The sequence below is a fragment of the Canis lupus genome, chromosome 6, assembly GCF_003254725.2.
Source record: "Canis lupus dingo isolate Sandy chromosome 6, ASM325472v2, whole genome shotgun sequence".
Taxonomy (NCBI): Eukaryota; Metazoa; Chordata; class Mammalia; order Carnivora; family Canidae; genus Canis; species Canis lupus.
In genome coordinates, this window is record NC_064248.1 from 43657080 (window position 1) to 43679770 (window position 22691).

At 38.5% G+C, this 22691-nt stretch overlaps 1 protein-coding gene across 4 annotated transcripts in view; it reads left to right on the forward strand.

Moving 5' to 3' along the window:
* The window catches only part of VAV3 (vav guanine nucleotide exchange factor 3), a 352019-nt gene that overhangs the window by 219182 nt on the left and 110146 nt on the right, over nt 1-22691 (forward strand). For all 4 annotated transcript variants that reach the window (XM_025417450.3, XM_035717928.2, XM_035717929.2 and 1 more), the window contains exons 16-19: nt 4861-4962; nt 5263-5363; nt 16774-16799; nt 21839-21884. In XM_025417450.3, coding sequence (XP_025273235.1) covers nt 4861-4962; nt 5263-5363; nt 16774-16799; nt 21839-21884 — 275 coding nt within the window. The remainder of the gene's footprint in view (nt 1-4860; nt 4963-5262; nt 5364-16773; nt 16800-21838; nt 21885-22691) is intronic.

A 22691-nucleotide genomic window follows, 5' to 3' on the forward strand; every position in this document is an offset into this window, starting at 1 on the left:
AGTAACCAGGCAAGTTAGCAGCTGCAGGCTGAGGGAAACATTTTAGACTGAGTGAATGGACTATAAAAGTGCAGAGTTACGGACAAGAAGAATGTGTTTAGGAAATGTGACAAGGCCTGTGTACCAACAATGTATACCTGTGGCTTATGAGGGTTTGGGAAAGTAGAGGCCTGCAAGAGGCATCCTAGAACTTAAAATACGTTGTATGCCATGCTACACATTGTAGCTTTATCCCTGTAGGCAGTAGAAACCAGCAGAAGCCTTCACCGGAGGGAGTGACCGATTCTTATTTTTCAAGGTAATTCTGGGAATACTCTGGAAGTGGCCTTCAGTAGGGAGAGAAAGTAGAAAATGGAAAAATTAAGGAGGTCATTGTAACAATTTAGCTGAGAGATTCTGAGTGCTTGGTTTAGGTAATGAAGAGAGAATGGAACCTGAATTTTTGAGGAGGTATTTTTAAAGTTGAATCAACAGAAGTTCATTATAGTTTCAGGGAAGGAGAAATTGGAGCAGAGGAGGGGTTGACAGAGAATGAACATGCAGAAGGTATGAGGAAGAGGGAAAAATTCATTGCAACTCTCAAGTTCCCAGGTTAGAAGATGGAGTGAATGTATGTGCATGAATTAAAATCGGAATCCAGGGGGATCCCTGGGTGGCTCAGCACTTTAGCGCCTGCCTTTGGCCCAGGGCATGATCCTGGAGACCCTGGATCAAGTCCCACGTCGGGCTCCCGGCATGGAGCCTGCTTCTCCCTCTGCCTGTGTCTCTGCCTCTCTCTCTATGTCTGTCATGAATAAACAGATAAAATCTTTAAAGAAAAAAAAATCAGAATCCAGTATGTTAGGAAAGGTGTAGAGTTGAGTTTTGTATGTGCTGCATTTGAGGTGCCTGTGGAGCCCCTGGGAATGCAGATCTGGAGAATGGAGAAGGGACTCAGGCTACAGGGAGGCACATGGTCCTCAGTTTGGTGCCAACCATGAAACCAGGTGAGAAGAGGCAAGAAGTTAGAGTATGTGTAAAGTTAAAAGGAGGTGTAAGAGTGCTGACATACTTTGCCTTGTAAATATTTGATTGATTATTTGTATTACTAATGGACTCATATGAAGCAAAAGAAATGGCAACATTTTCCTGAGAAATCTGCAAGATTCCATTCAAGTTCTCACAAGTAAACTGTCTGTCATATATCAAAACAGGTTACTTAGGTGGAATCCTCTGTGTAGAGCTGCGTGACTGAGCAAGTGAGCTAACCTATATTTGACCCTCAGTTCTCATCTATAGATAACCCAGCCCCATATGGTCTTGCTGTGTTCACTCTTGCTTCACTGCAAGGAATGCTCTTTATAGTGGTCACAGAGATTTTTTTTTTTTTTTGTCAACTAATGTGACATTAATCCCTGTGTAAGATCTCACCTCTTTCCTTGGCCCCTGCCAACCTCTCTTACCTCATCATCTCTTACATCTCTTCTCTTTACTTTGTCTCCTCAGCTCTGGCTGAGGGATCCTTCTTTCTGCTCAGGCCTTAGGGTCTATGTATATGGTAGGTACTTAATATGAAATGAACGAATGACTGCCTTCTAGGTTTGCTGTGAACAATAAATGTGAAAAAAATACTAAGAGCCTATTATGTGCCTGGTGCATTAAAAGTATGAAACAAATGCCACTTTTGATCATTCTTGTCCTTGTTTACCTACCTATAATCCTGATATTTCTCCATATTTTTTTAATTCTAATTTACCTTTCCAACTCTTTTCAACCAGCCAATTTATTGTCTTCAGTTTTTACATCCTCACAGGCTGTAGTCCATGTGTGTTGACATCTCTCTTCATTTGGCACTTGATATGATTTTATCTGATTCTCTGGGCTTTTTCATATGTGTATTCTCCTGGGCAACCCTATTTCTTATTGTACTTAACTCATTATATATGGATTCCTGGTCTTAGAGGACACTGAGCATATAACAGCCTTCCTGCATGAAATTCTCAGGAGAATGGGAATCCTCCGGGGACTATGTCCCAGGACTACTAAGGGATTCTTACAACTCATAAAGTACTCTTCCTACTACATTATTATTATTATTATTATTTTTAAAGACTTTATTTATTTATTCATGATAGAGAGAGAGGCAGAGACACAGGCAGAGGGAGATGTGGGACTCGATCCCGGGACTCCAGGATCGCGCCCTGCACCAAAGGCAGGCACTAAAACCGCTGAGCCACCCAGGGATCCCCCACTACTACATTATTTTGTGGATTTGGAATCAGGAATTTGTTAATAGTAGCCAATACTTATTGAACACTAACTCTGGGCCAGGCAAAGTCCTAAAAGCACTTTACATAAAATACGTAACTTTATGATTTTGATTTTATGAGTAGTCCTTATACTTACTGACTTATCAAGGGTCACGCTGTTAGTGACTTGCAAGTTAGGATTTAGGCCTGGGTGGTCTAATTTCAGATTCCTACCAAAAGTATAGTTGACTATGCTTTTGTATTCTATAGTGCTCCAGGAGCAGTTCCAGAGTCATAGGATTTTTATCTTTTAGTGTTTAATTTTAAAAAATAATATGCAGCTATAGTTTTTTTTTTTAATTCCAACATTTCTTCCCTACCATTCTACTTCACCATTTGGAGCCTAATTTCATGTAGGACAACCAGTGTTAACAATATTTTCAGATTTTTTTCTTTATTATGTCTTTTTTTTTTCTTTTTTCTTTTTCTTCTTCTTCTTCTTTTTTTTTTTTAACCTCCGAGTGATTCTCCTCTCAGCTTTTGTCTTCTGAAAATCCAGCTTAGGGGCACCCTAGTGGCTCAGCCGGTTAGCCATCTGCCTTTGGCTCAGGTCACCATCCCAGGGTCCTGGGGTCAAGCCCCATGTTGGGCTCCCTGCTCAGCAGGAAGTCTGCTTCTCCCTCTCCCTCTGCTGCTCTCCCTGCTTGTGCTCTCTCTCTGTCAAATAAATAAAATCTTTTTTTAAAAGTCAGCTTATTCCTCATTAGTTGGGGAAAGGTAATAGATGGTCAAAAGATTGGCTGTCTATTACCTAAGTTGATCCTTAGAGAAAGGTATTCTATCTCTGTCCCAGACAAGCTTCTAAAATTAATTAAACTCTTACTTGCTTGGGACCCATTTACATTTCTGAAGGAGACCTACTTCTATTCTACAACTCGAGGCTGATGAATTCTTCAAGTTCCCAGGACTGAAGCTGTGATTTGACAATCCATGTGTGACTGTATCACCTTGATGTTCAGAAAAAAGCAGGCCTTCCTGGCTAAGGAAGTAGGGTGTGATGCTCTTTCCAGTGCATGGCTTTATGGACTCAAGAATCTTGTGAAGACAGTTTTGTTTTAGATCCTTATGTTTTCTCTACTTCTCTGTTCATGAAGAACTATAATTTTTAATCAGGAATACAAAAATACTGCTGTGGAAGTGGCCATGCTTTTCAGCATGCAGCAGAACATTTTCCTAAAAAGTGAGGTCACCAGAAGCATGGAGCAGAGAAATCCCAGATGGCACTAATATTTGATTTCATTTTTAGCACGCTCATATTCAGCAGATGGATTGGAAGGCTGACCTCTCTGACACTTCTGCATCACTGCCTGCTACTCCAATTGCTTTTGCGAATGTTTTTTCATAAGGCTTCTCCTGGTACCTCAGAGATTGATGCCTGGTCGCCCGCCTGTGTTATGCTTCATTACACCAAGGCTCTGTGTGGTTGAGAGTTGCTGTATTCTATAAAAGGGGAAATCCTAGCTCATCAGTATCTCAAACTTTTCCTACACTCTCTCAAATTGCTTGTAGCGTGTTGAAGAGCATCATCTTAGCTTCCTCCATATACCTCTGATTTATATCAGTTTTTTTTTCGTTCTTTTCTAATTTTTCTGCTTTCTTCTGTGACATAGGTAAATTATGAGTAATATAAAAAATCTTCTAGAAATGGCTAAATTGATGATTTCCAACAATCTTATTATATTACGGTGAATATTGTTGAGTTCCATCTCTCAGAGAGGACAGACCTGGACTAGAGTGCCTGACTCTGCCATTTCCCTTAGACTTTAGTATTAGCCTCAATTTCCTTGTTTGTAAATTAGTGATATTCTTAGTGCTGAGTAGTCAGGATTGCCATGAAGGTTAAAGTAACAAAAGTTGTTTGGTCATCATAATATTGGCACAAAATCACTTTGGTTATGTTATTTTTTGCTTAATCTTATGTCAGTGATGATCGTTTGCATTTTGCTTGTTTTCTTTTGCATATGCAGGTAATAAAAATAAAATATAAAAACTATAAAAGTAAAATATAAAATTTATTTGGATTACAAGGAAAGCAAATTGTTAAGGAGGAAGTTTTTACTGACCAGACGATGTTTTGTTGCAAAACTTTTTATAAAATTATTTTCACTTTTATAGGTCATGACATCATCCACATACCTATTTAGAGATGGCTTCTGTGGGAATGAACCATTCTCTGCCCCTCCCTCCCGTCCGCTCCATCTAGTTTATATTTCAGTGATGGCGGCTAGAGAAACTATCACACAGCATGAATATCCAGCAGGTTTTTGTGTTTTTCCTGGCAGGTTGACCTATGTGGCCATTCTGTAATGTTCTCAGGGAATCCTCAATTCTGAGGAGGATTAGTTTGCTTAAATCCTTATGTGTTGCTGCTTTGCACACAACCAGATTTTGGTATATATTTTAATGCAAAGCCTACTTTTGGCTTAGAGAACATTGCATATTTAATACCCTTTTTGCTTGAATCAGATCTCTACCCAATGTGATGTTGATGAATTTAGGTTTTAGATGATTAAACTGCTATTTGGTTGTGAAACTTTCTTTAGGAAGTTACTTTTTTTTCCCCTTTTTATAGATCAAACATAAGGCCAGACTATGCAGACTCCAATTTCCATGAGTTCAAGATGCACACCTTCAATCGGGTTACATCCTGCAAAGTCTGCCAGATGCTCTTGAGGTAAGCTCGCAGGGTCCCGTGTTTCAGTTTAAAGGAGCTGGTATAATTGCTCCATGTTTCCTACTTTTCTAATATCCCAGCCAAAATGTTTGGAAGTGGGGAGATGGCCTTGACAGTTTTGAGTCCACAGACCTTTCCTCAGCCTTGTGCCTGGATCCTTCCTTTGGAACCAGGAAACCCTCTCCCTCTGCTAAAAGACTTTGCAGAGCACTGTGTTCCCCTGTTTTCTTTCTTTTGTGATTCCATATAGGCAGATTTTAACACCTTTTAACATAATCACTCTCTAATTTTACCTTTCAGAGGAACATTTTATCAAGGCTATTTATGTTTTAAGTGTGGCGCGAGAGCACACAAAGAATGTTTGGGAAGAGTAGACAATTGTGGCAGAGTTAATTCTGCTGGTAAGTCATGTTTATTGTGATTCTGCTTTTAATTAGGATATAAAACTTGATAAACATAATTAAGGTCTAATTTACTCTCAATATGTGTTTATTATGACATCTCTGCTTTTGAAACTATCATTTATAAGGACAATTAAAAAATTGTTCAAAATTCCTGTGACTTTTACACATACCTGGGAGGCAGAGGCCTTCAAGGGGCGTTTGGAAGGTTTTGTGCCACTCATTTCATTCAGCCCAGACCCCGAATCTCATTAATGCTGTACAAACATAGCCAAAGCACACAAATGAAAGGACAAAAATAGAAAAAAATATTTTTCACTTCTATCTTAAGTCCTTAAATTTCTCCCTTGTTCTCTTAAATATTCAGCTCAGAAATGCTAATGATGCCAGAAGTAAACATCACACAGACTAATTCATGAATTAATGAATTGAATACATTGTCATTTTACAGCATTTAACGGAGAGCATATATCCTTTGGATTTTATGTAAATATTTTCCCCCTTGGTTTTTAAAAATAATGCTCCATGACTGTTACATGAGCCAGTTGCTAAGACTATTGGCAATTATGCATTCAATAGCCTTTTGCCTCTTTCTGCTCCTCTTGGGCTCTCTTCCTCCTCTTTCTTTTCTGTCCTCTTTATTCTTTTTCTTTCTTCTTCTTTCTCTTTGTCCTTTTCCCCTGAGTTTCTCTTGTGTTTTATCAATAAGACCTTTCAAAATCAGTAAAACTTTTTGAACAGAAGAAAGGGATCTTTAACAGCTTGAGTTCAAAAGGTAGCCATGTCAACCTTTGATTTTCCCAAAGGAAAAGGTGGACATTGAATTATTTTGGATAATATGAAGAAGAGTGAAGCAGAATAATAGCTCATTTCAGAGCTGAGTTCAGAAAATGGGCAATTGTAGAAAAGGTGTGAACCCCAGTAGAGGACTGGGATCACAGCACATTCCTCTCACTCTGCTCCTTCAGTAGATGGTTTTTAAGGTTCCCATGAGCCATGAGCTCCCCATGCCAGGAATGGGTTAGTTGGAAGGATCCTGGGTTAGTTGAGCACCTGCACTGGGCTCTCTGCCAGGCCCTTCCTGCACAAACTCGTTCAGTCCTCAGGGCAGCAGTTCCCATTTTCTGATGGGAGACAGACTGTTCACACAATTGACGCAAAGTCTGCTAAGACAAGGAGACAAGATTAGCACCCATTAATGTTTCTGAAGGTCAGAGACAGTTTACAAAGTTGTAAAATATAAAAGAAATGTTATCTATTATTATTGTTATTCTTCAGTTGTCCACCTGATACAGTTATACAGTTTATCATTTAAATTTTTGTTGTTCTGTCTTTATTTGGCCCAACCTTTCATGTCTTTGAGGACAATTAATATGTTCATGGTAGGGCATTTTTTTTTTATTAACTACCCCCCTTCCCAGCCCTGTCTTAGGAGTTTGTCTGTGAGAAATGTGAAGTGATCTCATAGTTGGCATGGTTCTTGCGTTCTACTGGAAGAGTCCAAGAGAGTAGTTGAGAGTTAAGCAGAAATGGTGGAAAATCTCACTCTGCCCTTTGCTAGCTGCACAAGCTTGGGGGTGTTACTTAAGCATTCTGAGGTTTTGTTTATTCTTCTGTAAAATGGAAATTAGAGGATTATCATGAGGATCAAATGAAATAATGTTGATGCTTAGCACAGTGCCTGGGCACAATAAAAATTCAGTGCTTTAATCCATGGTGCTGTGATGAGAAGCATAGGTTTTTGTTTCTTTAAAGGGATGGGTGTAATCTGTATCTTTGCTGTTGTTTTTATGATGTGAAGCAAATGTGGATAGAAGAAATGTGAACACCAAACTTTGAGGTGATAAAAATGAAGGATGCGAAAGGACTTTAAATTTTTAACTTTTACTTGAAAAAAGTCAATAGGAAACAGTTGGGAATTCCTGGTCAGGCAGATAAAAAAGCGGTGCATTACCTATTCCCAAGTCATCATTCCGTTGTGCTCCAGCCTTCAGTGAGTGACTCTGGATCAGGAGACTGTGTGTGATGGCAGTAAAGCCCGAAAGATCTGGAGTCTTGGTCTGGTTTGAATCCCTCTCCACAGCTTACTCACTGGGTGACACTGGGACCAGTTACTTAAACTTCCTAAGTCTTAGTTTTTTTTTTTCCCCCTTCTAAAATAGAGGATAATAATAATGCCTGTAGCCTTTACATGTTTATTTTCTTAAAACAAATGCAAAGTACTAGGTACCATTCCAAGTATATTTCTGCCATCAACTCATTTAGTCCTGTGCAAATCCTTTATAGTTGGAATTACTGCCATTCTTATCTTACATATAAGAACCCAAGGCACAGAGAAGTAAGTAACTTGCCTTAGTTGCCTAATCAATAGAGCAAAGATGCAAATCCAGGCCGTCCAACTCCTGAATTTGTTCTTAACCTCTGAGTTCTGCTCCCAGTCCTGTGAAGTAGCTATGAGGATCTATGGAAATGTCTTGAACGCATAGTACCTGACCCTTAGAAACAACCGTGGTAAAATCATGAGTTTGGTTTTCTCTGAGAATGAAAGAGATTTTCTAATTCTTACTTATTTTTATTTTTATTTTTTTTTAGCAAAAACATGTCAATTCAATTAAATTAGTAACTACCAAATGTGTTTAGATTTCAGTCCTTTGAAGTGCTGTGAGAAATTCAGGACTCCCTGGGACCATGTCTGCCCTTTCCTGTGGAATGTCTGAGAGCTGGAAGATTTTGGCACCCACCTTCAGTTCTAGGACCTTTTATTTTAAGATGAAGAAACTGAGTCATAAAAGCATGAAAATAAAGTAACTAAAAAAGGGCTATTATGCCCTGCAGATTATAGATAACACTTACTTAGATATCATTTATTACAAGCAACCTCATTCTCTAAACTGTTACAGAATTCACTATAAAGTAGGAAAGAACATTTTTAAACCTCTGGCTAGATTTACTTCTCGGAGTTTTGAACATAGTTCCCTTGCCCTCTTGATTCTCTGCCTTACATCTGGTGGTGGCCTCCATCCTCCTATTTTACATATCTATGTCTATTTCTCACCCTTTCTGCCCTTTCTGCCCTTTCCTGCCCAAGATTTTAAAAGACTGATGGCATTGAGTGCACATAGTCTGTTAATTAGTGGTATGAAGTAGGAAGAACCTGCCCAGGCGGCTTCCCTGTTTTGCCTCCAGATTAGGATTTTCTGGGTGGCCCTTAGTAGTAAGGGGCCTTGCCTACTTCTCGCTGTCAGCAGTCCTCTCCCACACTCCTAAACACATGCCCACTCAACATTGGAAGTTATGACATCCAGTCCTTGAACTCACCTGTTCCCGCACTGCTGTGGGTAAAGTGTGAGTTTAAGCTTGGCAGGGCTGACGTGAGTGTGGTAAGAGAGGCAGGATTTTGAGCACGTGGGCAAGCTAGCCTTGATGGGTGTTTCCCGGCCAGCAGAGAACCGACACTGGCTTATGTTGTACACAGTCCTCTGTTTGAGGGTCAGGACCTGGATGCAGTGAGAGCTGCTTGCACTAGTTCAGCAGTGTAGTTTTCCATGACTGGTATGACATTTGGGAAAATGTGGAGGTAGAGGAGGAGGAGGGCAGGAGGAAGAAAAAGCTATATCGGGGCCTGGAGACATAGTTCCCTGGGGTGGGCCTTTTTCTGGCTGAGAATGTCCCATCAGTTCAGGAAAACTTGACTTGGAGGGTGGGATCAGCTAAATTCAAAGCAAGAGAATAGTATTGATTTAAGGCAAACTCAAATGCTTACATAATCCAGGTTCCCACATAAAATTGTATCCTAGGTGAGTGACTTGAGATTGACCTCCACTTTATAGAACTTTATAGCTTTGTTGCCTAACACAGTCCAACTATATTCTCAGGAGACAAAAAGAGATTCCAGTCAACTCAGAGTGAGTCAGGAGTCTACTTGTGGTACAGAAAGCTGTGTCTCGTAGGAATGGTTACACTATAAACATTGGGTAGTTGGGGTAGAAGGCAGTTCCAGAAAGTGGAGCATGCCAATATCACTCAGCATTGGTCCAGATAGAGAAGAGGGACTAGTTGAACAAAATGACATAGTAACCCAAGGCCTAGATGAAGGTGAGAGAATCTTCCATTCTACCTTCTAATTGTCAAATGCACTGGTCATCACATTGCAGGCCTCACCTAATTTGACCTTTCTCTTTTATTCGGCACTGTTAACCACTCTCCTTGCCCCTCTCCTTAACATCCTGCCATAGCCCCCATGCCATCCTTTGGATGCCTGATTAATCTCCCTGGCATTAACTATAACCTACACCCAGGTAGATAAGTCACCAGTTCCACGTAAGGCTTTTCTCTTGAACTTTGGATTCAAAATGTCTATCTTCTTCTCTCATATCCCTTCCCAGGTGTCCTGCAGTGACCTCAAATTTCACATATCTAAAACCAACCTCATTAGTCACTAACACAAACTTCCTCCGTCTTAGTTAAAGGTCCAACATCCATACACTCACCCGAACCTGGGTGTCAGCCTTGATTTACCCACCTCTCTCATCGTCATTCACTTACCTGGTTTTCTTAGTTCTCCTCTGAAGGCTCTCTAGAATCCACTGAAACGGTATTGCTGTAGATTAAAAAAATAAAATTAAAATCTCGATTTCACTTGTTTGGGTGACAACAAAAGTTTCCTAACTCCTGCTGTTAATTATACTCTTCCTTGTATGATTTCCAACATGATTTTTATGAAAATCAATTCTGATGATGTGATTCTACTGCTCCTGTACTTTCTATTCCTTACAGAATAATGTCCAAACTTGAATTAAACTGGAGCCTCTCACTGATAAGAACCATACTTAACTGATACTCTGTTCCCTGGGAAGCCATGGTAGATGGATGAGTGAGTGGACGGACTGACAAACACATGGACAGATTAATGAGTAGAAGTGTGGCACCAGGGTTCCTGGGCTCAGAGGATCACTGTAGTGTTAGACCCAGAAGCAGGAGGCTGTGGGAGATTGGACCAGTTTTGATTCTGCCCTTGTAGACCAGAGCCTGACTAGATATAGGATAAGTGAAATAAAAATCTTACCTGAAGCCCTGCCTCGTACTTTAAGAATGAAAGATGGGAGACTTGGCACACCCTTTGCATTCCTTTCTGGTATTTATGCAAGGAAGGGCTCCTGCCCTGAGCATCAACCATCAGCCTTTTTTTTTTTTTTTTAATTTTATATGTATATAAAATTATATATATATATATATTATATATTTTTAAGAATTTATTTATTCATAAGAGACAGAGAGAGAGGCAGAGACACAGGCAGAGGGAGAAGCAGGCTCTCAGCAACGAGCTTGTTGTGGGACTTGATCCCAGGAGCCTAGGTTAGGTTATTAAGTTATCAAGAAAAAGAACTAGCTCACAGAACACCTGGTAACAAAAATACCTCAATTTCTAGGGAAATACACTCCCTAATCCAATCAGTCCCATTTTTAGAATTCTTACTTGCTTCTTACTATTTCTTCTCCTTGAAATACACTCCCTTTTCTCCCAACAGTTCCAAGATCTACTCTTGCTTTATTTCATTTCTAAGCTCTTTGCCAATCATTTTCCCTCACTTTGGCCACCCAACAGTAGTCTGAATTAAATTGTTTCCTAATTAGTTTGTGTGTAGGTTTTATGTATTTGACAATGTTAGGCAACTAAAACATCCCTAAAGCCCTTCAAATCCCACTGGCTTTAATACATAACCGTTTATTTTTCACATTTGCACTACTGGCTGCGAGTTCCTTGGCCCTCCAAGGGAGCTCCCTTCTAAATAATGGCTTCGGGATCCAAGCTGGTTCCATCTTGTGACTCTGTAAACTCAACACATAGCTTCCTGGATAGCTGCTAATAAAACTTCTGGACTGAAGTGAATAACACTTTTTTTTTTTTTTTAAATCACACTGTATTGGTTAAAACTACTTAAATGGCCTCAAATTAATTACAGGGGGGAGGTGGATAGTGTAGTGGGGTACATGGATGGTTTGGTGGGCACAGCTCTCTCTGCCATTCCTCATTGCTTCTAGGAGACTGTATGCTCCTCCACATAGAGAACATATTTCTCATCTTTTTATTCATCCCTCAAATCATTACTCCCTTTTTCCAAAATAGGAATATCTTAGCCCAAACAAAATCTTTAATAGTGTTGGAGGTGGCTAGATGCTAACCAATAAGCATGTGAAATAGCTCTCTGGCCTTTTTTTTTTTTTTTTTTTTGTGGAAGTTAAGCCTTTGGATGTTGTCTTCCCTGAATTTAGAAGCCTTTTATTTTTCATGCTCTATCTCCTTTAAATTTACCTAATCTTCATTCATCCTCGAAATAATAATTACTTGGCCAAAATGCAGTGCATTTCTGAATGAAGGAAGTAATACATTCATATTAATATTTGACTATGACAGATTATTAACTCAAGTGCATTTGAAGTATGAAAAGAGGGTGCTTTAACTTTTGTTTTGTTTTTTGTATTTATAAAACAAACTATGCAACTAAGAAACAAATTTGAAGGTTGGGTGATTAGTTTATGTCTTAACATTTGAGAATTTGCATGGATATAAAGAGCGGGCAATTTCACTCTCTCATTTTCACTGAACTTGAGTTGACTCCCTCACATTCACCATGGCAACCTCGATGATCAACACGTACATGGCCTCTGAAGTGTGCTGCCAAACTTTCCAACCCTAATAATGAATAGGTATGAACTCCATTATATAAGACTCTCTCAACAAGTCACTGCAAAGCTGATGTAATTCTAGAGTGGCTTGGCTTTCTCACAGCTCACCACCGTGAAGGTCTAATCCGAAACTGCAATTTTGGGGGGACATTTGTGTTTTTCCCCTGCTGAAACCCTGTTGTTCCCTTCTTATCCTGACATTGATCAATATAGCTTGCTTTGCATCCTCTCAGTTTAAATAAAGAAAGTAGCACCGGAAGGCAAATATTGCTGGAGCAGACAACTTCGGTTTAATGCATCTTTTCCTTTAGTGGGAATGCAAGCCTCAGCTGCTCTAATATTTAACCGAAGCAGGTCCCCATTTGCTTCTCTGTTTAATCGCTCTTTTATCTAGGCCAGCTGCTGCTCCTGCTGCTGCCATAGCCATTCCTAATTGGAAGCAAGGTGTCTCAGTATCCTAATGGTTTAAACCTGCAGGATTGCTACCTAGACCCTGCACCCCAAATTGGCATCAGAAATAGCTTTTTTATAAATAGTATTGCAGTATTTTATCATAAAAGAATACAGTTTTATTTCTGTCTTCTGCCGGTAGGTATTTTATCAGGTTACTTTTACATGAGCTAAGTCTTGATCCTTGATTTCATAATCAAAAAATGACTTTGGTTCTACTTCATATTAAAGCCTTTCCCATCAATTAGTTCTCTTTCTTAACTTACCAAGAAAATTTTATACTCAAGGGTACTTATTATTCCTTCCACTTAACTATTTAGGTCAGTTTAATGATATATTAATGATTATTAAAGTGAACAGGAAAATATTATGTAGTTGTACTTCTGTTAGAGCTCCTGAGAAGACTTGAAATCAAAGCCTCTTTCTAAGTGTTATTTATAGTTTTCTTTTTTTTCCAAAATATTGCTGTAGGTCTGAGTGGTGAACATAACATTTGTGTAACTTCAAAATTTGATCGTCCAGCTGTCTTTTAATGTCTCACAAAACTAGCATGTTAGCCATGATAACAAGGCCCCTTCAGAAGCTATACTGGTTATTACTTTTCTGTGGCCCCTTTTGAGACCAACAGTCTTACTTGGACATTGATTTGTTTAGTCTTAACAAATAGAACTTCAGATAAGAGACAAAGCAAACTGTGCAATAATGTATTCACTGAGAGCCACTTGTATTGGAAAAACAAATATAATAGGACTGAATTTTTTGTTTAAACAAATGAATTGTATTAAATGAATCTAAAGCCTTGGTGAAAAACATTTCTTTTACACAAATATGCACATTGAGCCCTGTGCTGGCATTGAAGATAGAGTTCTGCAAAGCCTCCAAGCACCTCAGTAGTAACACCCCTTCTCTGAATTACATCAAACCAGTTGGGACTTGATGAAAGAATGTGAGGTATAAACCCCTTGAGGGCCTGTGAGTCACCATCTAGAAAGGCTCTTGAAAGGGTAAGAACATTTTATAGTTTGATCAATAGGAGTCTGAGAATAGGCTGCAGGGTAAAGACAAGTTGAGGATTAAAAACTTTTAGAAACTTGAAGAATTGAATTACTCTCCTAAGGAAGTTCCCAGGAGAAAAAGAGATGGAAAGAAAGACTTTTTCATCATATCTCAAGCAGCAACCTTTCTGTTGGGTCAGAATTCAGCTAAAATAGATTTGATGTCATCAGCCCTTATGACTTAGTCTTAATGCAGAACTGTGACACTCCAAGTGTTTTTTAGGGACCCGAGTACCTGCTACATAGTAGTTTTGGGTCCGTATCAAGAGGAGGTTGAGGATGGTGTTGGAGACTTCAAAATTAGAGCAAGTTTTCCATAGACTTTTTAATAGAAAGAAGTTCTTATTCTATTTTTCTGGCCAGAATGAGCTTTTACTTTGAAAATGTATGAAGCAGTGTGGGTAGTGTGGTCTTCCTCTCTCCCACCACTGTTATTTTAATACCAGTTAACAAGCTGTTGCATTAATATGGTTATCAGAATTTAGATTTTGTTTGTAAAGGAGGCACGCAGTTCAATGCTAGGGCTGCTAGACCAAGTATAAAAGTAATCACCAGAAGAGTCTGGATAAGAACTGCTAAGCTTAGAACAGATTCTAAGAGTTATTTCCAGTCCTTTGGGTTTTACCCTAATCTTATAAAATTTACAGAACCCTACCATGAGGTAGAAGTAAATAAAAGCTGAGACTTTCAAGAGCTACTCTTCAGGTGCTAGGCCCAGCATGAGATCAGAGTGCGAACTTCTCCACACCAAGTGCATGGAGGAAATGTGCCTCTTTCCTGGGTGACAGGGTACCGGGTGGACATGATAGCCATGAAGACAGGAAAAGGTAAGCCCTAAGTAAGGACTAATGCCCTGAGAGTTGAAGTCGCGTCCAGCACAAAGCTCCTTTTCCATTTTTCCTACTTGGGTTACACTGAAGAGGGCTTGTGTAGTTTTTAGTATATCTAATCAGAATTAGGAAGAAAGCTGGTTTGCTTGATGAGACATTAAAGAGAAAAAGCTGGAGCCAACAGGAAAGAGGCAAATGAAAGAGGGAGATTGGGTGAGGTGGTCAGCCCAGGCTAGATTGCTTCTGGCTTTATACTGGCCCCATATATGCCTCGCTGGGACCTCTCACTCTCTTTATTTCTGTAATAGGTGCTCACTCGTGCAGGGGGCCAGCTAACTTTCATTTGAACCCTATGCAACAAAGATAGGAAGAGCCTGTCATTGATCGTCTTCTGTTCCTACATCTTATTTTCTGGGTAAAGAGATGCAGGTGTCTGCCAGTTAGAGGACCACCTGTGATACCATCTTTTCCCTGGGAACTTCTTGAGTAACCAGATGACCCTCGTGGAGCATGGTGTGTCACCTGCTGCTGCCACATGGCTGATCATAGGTTTTGTAAAAAGATATGAAACATTTAAAGCATACTATGAAAGACCTACTTGTAAGGACACAAACACACTTCTATGCAAAGGGTCAGAAAAAAACATATAGCCTTTAAATTGAAATTAAGTTACATATTCATTTATGAATGCTGAACACAAAAGACCTGAGGTTTTTCCACTTTAGAGGACATCTAGTAGTCCAAGCTTTCCTCAGTCTCCTTGGATGGAAAACTTAAACTCTTCTCCCATTTGGTGCTTCTTGCAGTTTACTATTCTTAGCTCAGACTCTTTAATGCACCAGTAGGAGAAAAAAAAGTAGTTTAGGGCTATTCTGGAATATAGGTCTTTCTGGTCAAACCAGTGAAACAGGTATCACACCTGCCCTGTTAGGAAACTAAGCTCACCTAACCTGGGTTCTAAGTCTGGCCGTAGCATTCAGCCAAATGGTACTGACCTGGACCCTCTCCACAACACTGATCCTCTCGGGCCGTCATGCTTCTGAAACATTGCATATTTCTAAGTGAGGAGGAAAAGAGGTGAAATAGCTTGCTGTCCAGGAACACTCCTTGGTAAAGGCAAAGGAATACTCCTTGGCCAGCCTCAGACCTGGCAAAGATGCCTTCAGAGAAGGCAGTCCTCCGTGAAAGCGAGGGTGATGGGATTTGAAACTGCCAGAGGAATGCGGACTTAACTTTTCTCCGGAAAGGTGACTTTTTGGTCATGTGTCTTCCATTTTCATTAATCAGGAGTAGTCCTTTATAAAACAAAACAAAACAACCTTCTGTTCATGCCCCAGGCAGCTTCTTGTGCAAAAACGATCTGTGTCAAGCCAGTCAGGTGTTCTGGCCAGAATTTTCCCCTTGAACTCTGGTTGTGGGACTTCTTGGATCCTCTTACAGAAGTTTACAAAGCTCTTGTTTAGGTCTGCTGGTTCTTTCCTGACATTTCCCTCAGTGTCTTCTTTTCTCAGATCCTTCTTGAGAGGGTCATTTTGGATGGGAAAACCATAGGCATAGGCTCAAAAGGTTGAGGTGTTTTCCTTCACAGTCTGGAAAAGCGTTACCACGTCAGGGGCTTCTGGGAATGGGGAAAGGAGATCTCATCCACAGGTGCCCATGTGCAGCGTGTGCCTTTACTCTCAGAATGACCCTGTCCCCTTCTGCCACCGTAGTCACCTGCAGGTCTCAGGGCCCTTCTGTCACTGCTGGTCACTTTCAAGAACTGAAATGTGGTAAAGAGATTGTTGTTTCTGTTCACAGATGGAGAAACTAAGGTTGAAAGGGAAATTAGCATTGGAATCGAATCCTGTCACTTTTTATTTCCCTCTTTAAATCAAACTGTATTTCCCCCTGAATTAAAAACAATAGTTATAGCCACTTAATGAAAAAAAAATCCATATGCAATATTGTACAGCGTTAAATTCGCAATTGCTGTAGTCGGCGAAATACCTCTGTAACTTAATGTGTCTGGATTCTTAAAACTCGGTGTGTTGAAAGACAGGTTCCCACCTAGCTTCCTCTCATCCATGTAAATTTAGTGCAAGCCTCTGTTTTAAGGAGCTTTATGTGGTTGGATTGACATTGCTTAATCAACAATTGAAAAAGTTAAGCATAACCTAGAAGTCATTTAGAACTATGAGTCACTTTCCTGACAAGCCAATAAGGCAAGAGAACCTGGGTTGCAAAACAATTACTAGCCCAGCCTGAGGGACCCTGGAAATATATTACAAGTATCAGTTAGGGAAACAAAGCAGCAGTGTTTTTACCAAGCTGCAGAGAACAAGCTAAGGTTGCTAACCAAACAAAATAACTTTACACTGACAATGCCAATTTTTACATTTGTTTCAGAACAAGGGACGCTCAAACCACCGGAGGTAAGATTAACATTTAATTTTTTTTTTCATAACTTTTGCATTTCAGGTTGTTTGCTAACTTAAGCGGTCTGGAGCTTTTTAGCATGTTAAATGTGCCCCTTAAAATGGATAGAAACAGAACTAGAGTGAACAACTAAGTGCTTGTGAATGCACAGGTTAAATCAGAGGAATTTTCAATCACTGTCTGAAGATCTTAGGTAGAGGAAAAATGTGAATTTTTAACAATGTGTGTGAACCGGAGCCTTTCAGAACGCTGGGTACTTATTCAGGTAAATTTCAAGCATTGTAACAATGTGCAGCACTGGTTTGGGGATATTTTCCCCTAGTTTCCTGCAAAATTCCACAAACCCCTGGAGTTTATAAAACTTAATGCATCTATATTCATTCCTTTGGAATGGTCCTGCTAGTACAAAAGGGAGGTAGCCTTCATCCCAGGGAATTGGTAGACCTGTCCTTGTCATGAAACGTTGCATTGCTGCCCAACATTTGCTAGTCCTGAAAAGTTCTAACATTGCTTGTCTAAGGATATGAATTCATATTTCTAGTAGTTTTCTATTTGAACACAAACATGATTTGTATCATATCTTATTGATCGAAGCAAGATCTGATGACATTTTCTTTTGGTTTAACACAGCCTAAGGTCTAATGGCTTAGAACCATCTGATCCTTGTCACCTCTCAGAATAAGCTATTTTTAAAGAAATACGAAAGAATAAAAAATTTGACAGATTTTAGACAACCATTGCCTTGGCCTTTAACCAAAAGTAGCAAGTTTCTCACCTGACCTCCCAAAAATAATATCACAGAGAAAATTAAAATATAAAATGCATGTAAAATATAAAATGCATGTGTATGTGATTGGTTATGTGAACCAAAAGTATCGTAACTTTAGAATTTCAGAGTGAAAGAATGACAACAAATTATACAAAATTATATTAACTGATAATTATAGATCATTAAAAGTAATGAAATACTTTTTAATAGGCTGACATTTATATAGTCGGTAAAAATAATGAAAAGTACAGTAAGACATCAAATAAGTAATCATTTCTGCTTCTCTTTTGCGTAAGCATGTAATTTGCACACAGAGTATCAATAGTGATATGAAGATGCTCATAAGCACCTCTTTGGTGTTATCAGCTAACTGTATTTTAAAATCTAGAATCTAGAGCAAGGAGTTCAGGTTCTTCTGGGGCTAAAATAAATTAATGTAAAATTTCTTTTAGTGTTTAGTTGACAGGTAAGGTTTTTCACAAGGACTGTAAGGATGCCTATGAAGATCTTGGAAAGCAGCTTGCTTTCTGTCATCCTCATGCTATCCTTAGATTTTTGACACAGTGTTCCTTTTAGAGGTCTGAACTTCTAAGTGTGACTTCACAAAAAATAGGAATTATTTTTTTCCAAAGAAGATGATTTCACTTGTTTTTATTTTAATGTGAAGTGAGTGTATTTACAGAAGGTGTACTAACAAGACATGGTGAATAATTTTCACGCAATACTAAATATTCTCTCCAGGCATTTTATCCTCTTAAAAAATTACATGGAAGCCTATTATGAAGTAAATTAACTTTCAGGTTGACTTTTTTTTAATGCAGTGTCAGTGGTTGAGTGAATTGCCTAGCTTTGAATACAATAAGTGCAATTTTTATTTAAAGTGTGATTTTGCTAATAATCTTTATTTTGGATGCATAATTATAGTTGCTGCCCAAACCAGTTGGAAATCTTAGCTTGGTTTAAGGAGAAATGTAGCAAAAGAACATTAAGAAGCATTATTTCACTATATACCTCCCCACCAGGACTGTGTGGAAGGCATTTTAACTCTCTGAGGCAGATGTTTGTATGATGCTCAGGACTTTTACCAGAAGTAAACAATTTTCTCTGTGATCTGCTCTTCTTCCCACCTCTTGAAGATGCTCTTTTTCTCCATATACCAGTTTGTAATCCTGTCCTGTTCCCTTTTCAATATATATATGATTGTGACTTTTTTATTTTTAAGTTCACACTTCATTCTCAAGGTAGATTGTTTTTAACAGCCACAACATCTATAGGCCTTCATGACCACACCTGGGATGTTCATCCCACGTTCCATTCTGAGTGGACCTTCAGAAGGTACCTCTAGCTGTAGGAAGTAAGTTATCATTATGTATCTATTTAACACATATGTACTCTACTTTTGTTGGTGAAATCAACAGAGAATTAAAATTAAGTTCTTCCAAGAGGCAAGAAGAGATTCTTGGATGATAAAAGTATTTCTTTAGAGAAAGACAAAGTAATAGGTAATGAAGCAAGAAATAACTCAAACGCTTCTTACATTAGGTTAGTTGGTTGTCCCCTCCCCTGCCCCTTCAAGGTTGATCTGAGCAGATTGAGAAGGTTCTGAAAATCAGTTCTCCTGATCTCATGGGGCTGAACCTGGCAGCTCCCAGGGATTGCTCTCCTCTTTCTGCTGGGGACAAAAGCTCTGTCCTAGGCTTTTGACAATATGGGTGGGGGAGGGGAGTGAGTTGGATGGAATATGACAGAATGACCATTGAAATTAGCATTTTAAAATTTTAAATATACTCTGCTAAACATTTTAAAAATTTCTTATAATGTAAAATACTTTTTAAGTATAATAAATCTCCAGAGACATTTGGTCTAAATAGCTAATTTTTTTTTTCCAATGCAACAGATTATAATTCCACTGCCCATTCCTCCTATAGAAAAGTTTGTTTTCAGGGTCACTGATTTTCAGGAGGAAAAACCCAAACCATAAGCAGTAGGCCAATAGCTTAGAAAAATCATTTGTAATTTGTATGCATTTAATTAGTTAAAATACCATAAAGATGATAATAATAATAAAAAATAGGCTGTCACTCAGTAATCCTTACTGGATGATAGAAACTGCTCCAGTCATTTCACATAATTCATTTAATTCTCATCATAAACTCTGTGAAGTGGTGCTGTTCTTATCTCCATTTTATAGGTGAGAAAACTGAGGCAGAGATGTTAACTAACTTATTCACAATCAAATAGCAGGTCCCAAGTGACAAGGTCTGAATTTGAACTAAGGCAGTTTGATTCTAAAATCCATATTCTTAGTAATTATACCATGTTCTCCATTTTTTTCATATAGTGTGATATTAATTTAAGGTGTACAATACAGTGACAAGTAGACTCTTTAATCCCCATCACCTATTTCACTCACCCCATCCTCTGCTCCTCTCTGGAAACCACCAGTTTGTTCTCCATATTTAAGAGTCTGTTTTTTTTTTTGTTTGTATTCTTTTTTTCTTCATTTTTATTTTTTAAAATTCCATATGTGAGTGAAATCATATGATATTTGTCTTTCTCTGACTTATTTCACTTAGTATTGTACTTTCTAGGTCCATCTGTGTGTTTGCAAATTGTTCTCTATTTTAATCCTAACTTCAAGCTAATATATAGCATTGGTCTTGAACTCAAGTGCTCATTTTCACATTTTTAAGTCCATAAATTTTAAATGATACTAGTTTAGGGATTCTAGGAATAGGACCCAAAGGTTGAATTCCTTCCTTGTCTCTAAGCATTTTGATTGTAGAAGGTGTTAGAGCATAGAAAGACAGCTTCTACTGTACATTAAGAAGGTGAAGGGATGTGTAGGAAGTAAATAGCAACATGATATTCATCATTATATATTTTCCTGTTGAAAATATTGTCCATTGTGTTCTTTGTCCTTTATATAGAGAGCTCTAAAGATATTGTAACATTCAGATAGAAAAAAGAGTTTCTCTGAAAGCAGCTTTTATCCAAATTATCAACTATGAATCTTTGACTGTAATGCTTCCCCTTTTTTGTGCCTTGGCTGTCAAGAAGCCCAGAGTGACATTTTCTTCTCACTTTATAATGGCTCTCTTTATACTAGTTTTACCAGTACAGCTATCCATCCTGCTCTACATAGTTTAATGCTGATTTTAATGGTCATCTTTGGTTTTTACAAATCCACTTTGAAAATAGTTAGGTTAAAAACAAAAACTTGAAAAATTTCTCTAGTTGCTTTCACCTTGAGAATCCTGAACATCTGCCTGATGGGCTTCGAGGCCATTGTGAAAGCTGTCAGACCCTATTTCACCCATTTAACTTGTGAATGAAAACAGTAGGAAGAGCCCTAAGAAAAATACGTGGCTAATGTGTGCTTAACAAAGCTACATGTTCTCTGAATGAAACCCAAGTCCCCTCCACACATGGGCACAAACCCCAACACACATAGGGAGAAAATTGCTTTTGTGAAAAATCTAAATTATATGGTGGTTATAGACTCAGCATTTCATCCCGTTGTATAATAAAACATGATAATCAAGTCCTATTAATTAGTGAGATTACTATAGTTATTAGGTAGGAACAAATTTAATTCCATGTGAAATTGAACACATAATCATGCATTTTCAAACATTTAAAATTTCTTTTGTTTCGCATCTTATTTTATAGTTTTTGTAATGCACTATTTTTCTTAAGGCTTTCTTTTCTGTGATAAGAATTCACTTTCATGGTTCACAAGATGCATGCCTGTTTTGTTTTTTTCAAGAACTGAGATGCAAGTGACCATAATTAAAACACTATTCTCATTTAAGTGTTTGGTGAAGTCAGAGCTTCAGATCTCCGTTGTGAGGTTCTCCAGGGTCTGACCTGTCAGCCCTCAGAAATAGCTGACTTAGAGTTTTGGAGATTACATGTCTTTGCTGGGAGCATTTTCTAACCAAGAATAGCTACTTCGGCTTTGTTCTCATAATTCGTATAGTCATTACAACTTTCAAAAAAAAAATTTTTTTTTGAGTCATAATACCCAGAGATGGTAAAAGATGTTTTCTTTTCTATGATGTAATATCAACATCAAATACAAGGGGAAGGCTTATTAGAGAAGCAGAAAAATTAAATTATAAAAACTGTAGAACCACATGTTTTGATCAAATTTAGTCATACTTTAAAATGGAAAATGGAACATTGGCCTTCCAAAGTATCACATTTTAATACAATTTAATAATGTGAAATCTTTGTTTTGCTTTGTTTTATCTCTCTGCACAGAAACGGACCAATGGACTCCGAAGAAACCCCAGACAGGTGGATCCAGGTGTGTTTCTGATTATATGTTTATAATCGTGACTTCAGTTAAGCGATTATGAAAGTATATGGGACTTGCTTTAGAAATCAGACAGATTGTTGGCCTTTGTTCCTGGCAGTTTGGTATGTGATGTGTGACCAGGAGGCGCCGGTCTAATGCGTAAATCATTTACCTGACGATGCTTCCTGGGACAGGCTCACATGATGAGTAACCACCAGTACCACACTCTTTCAAGAACCAGCAGTTGAACTGGTTACTTTCTTACTGAAACAGCCGCAGGCTGCTGGGTTAATGCTAATATATCCTTCCCCCACCTTCTCGCTCCCAAATATGGAAAGAAAATCAACAAGCTGGTACTTAAAAATTAACTTTTCGAAGGAGGTGGAGGGAGCTCATAAACTAGACAATCTTGACACCCTCCTCATTTGGGAAAATAGTTTTCTTCACCCTTTATCTGTACTATTTTAAAGTTCGAAGAATGAATTTAAGGACTTTGTGAACATGTATCTTCCTTCGGGACCAATTATTTGTCTGCAGAGAGCATTCAGTTATTTTCTATTTAACATCATGAGATTTGCCCTGCCATTATTTTAGTATAATTATTTTTCATCCATTAAGTAATGCCTTCCACAGTTTAATTATCAAAGATTTGTTATGTATATGGTCATATTGTGGGTAAAGGGTATACACATAGCTAAAGGACTCCAAATATATGAACTTGATAATAAATTAGGTAAGGCATGAAGTAACCCTGCTGGAAAATAATCTGGATTATGTGTTTTGTTTTTTTTCTCATCATAAACAGTGTTCACCTAG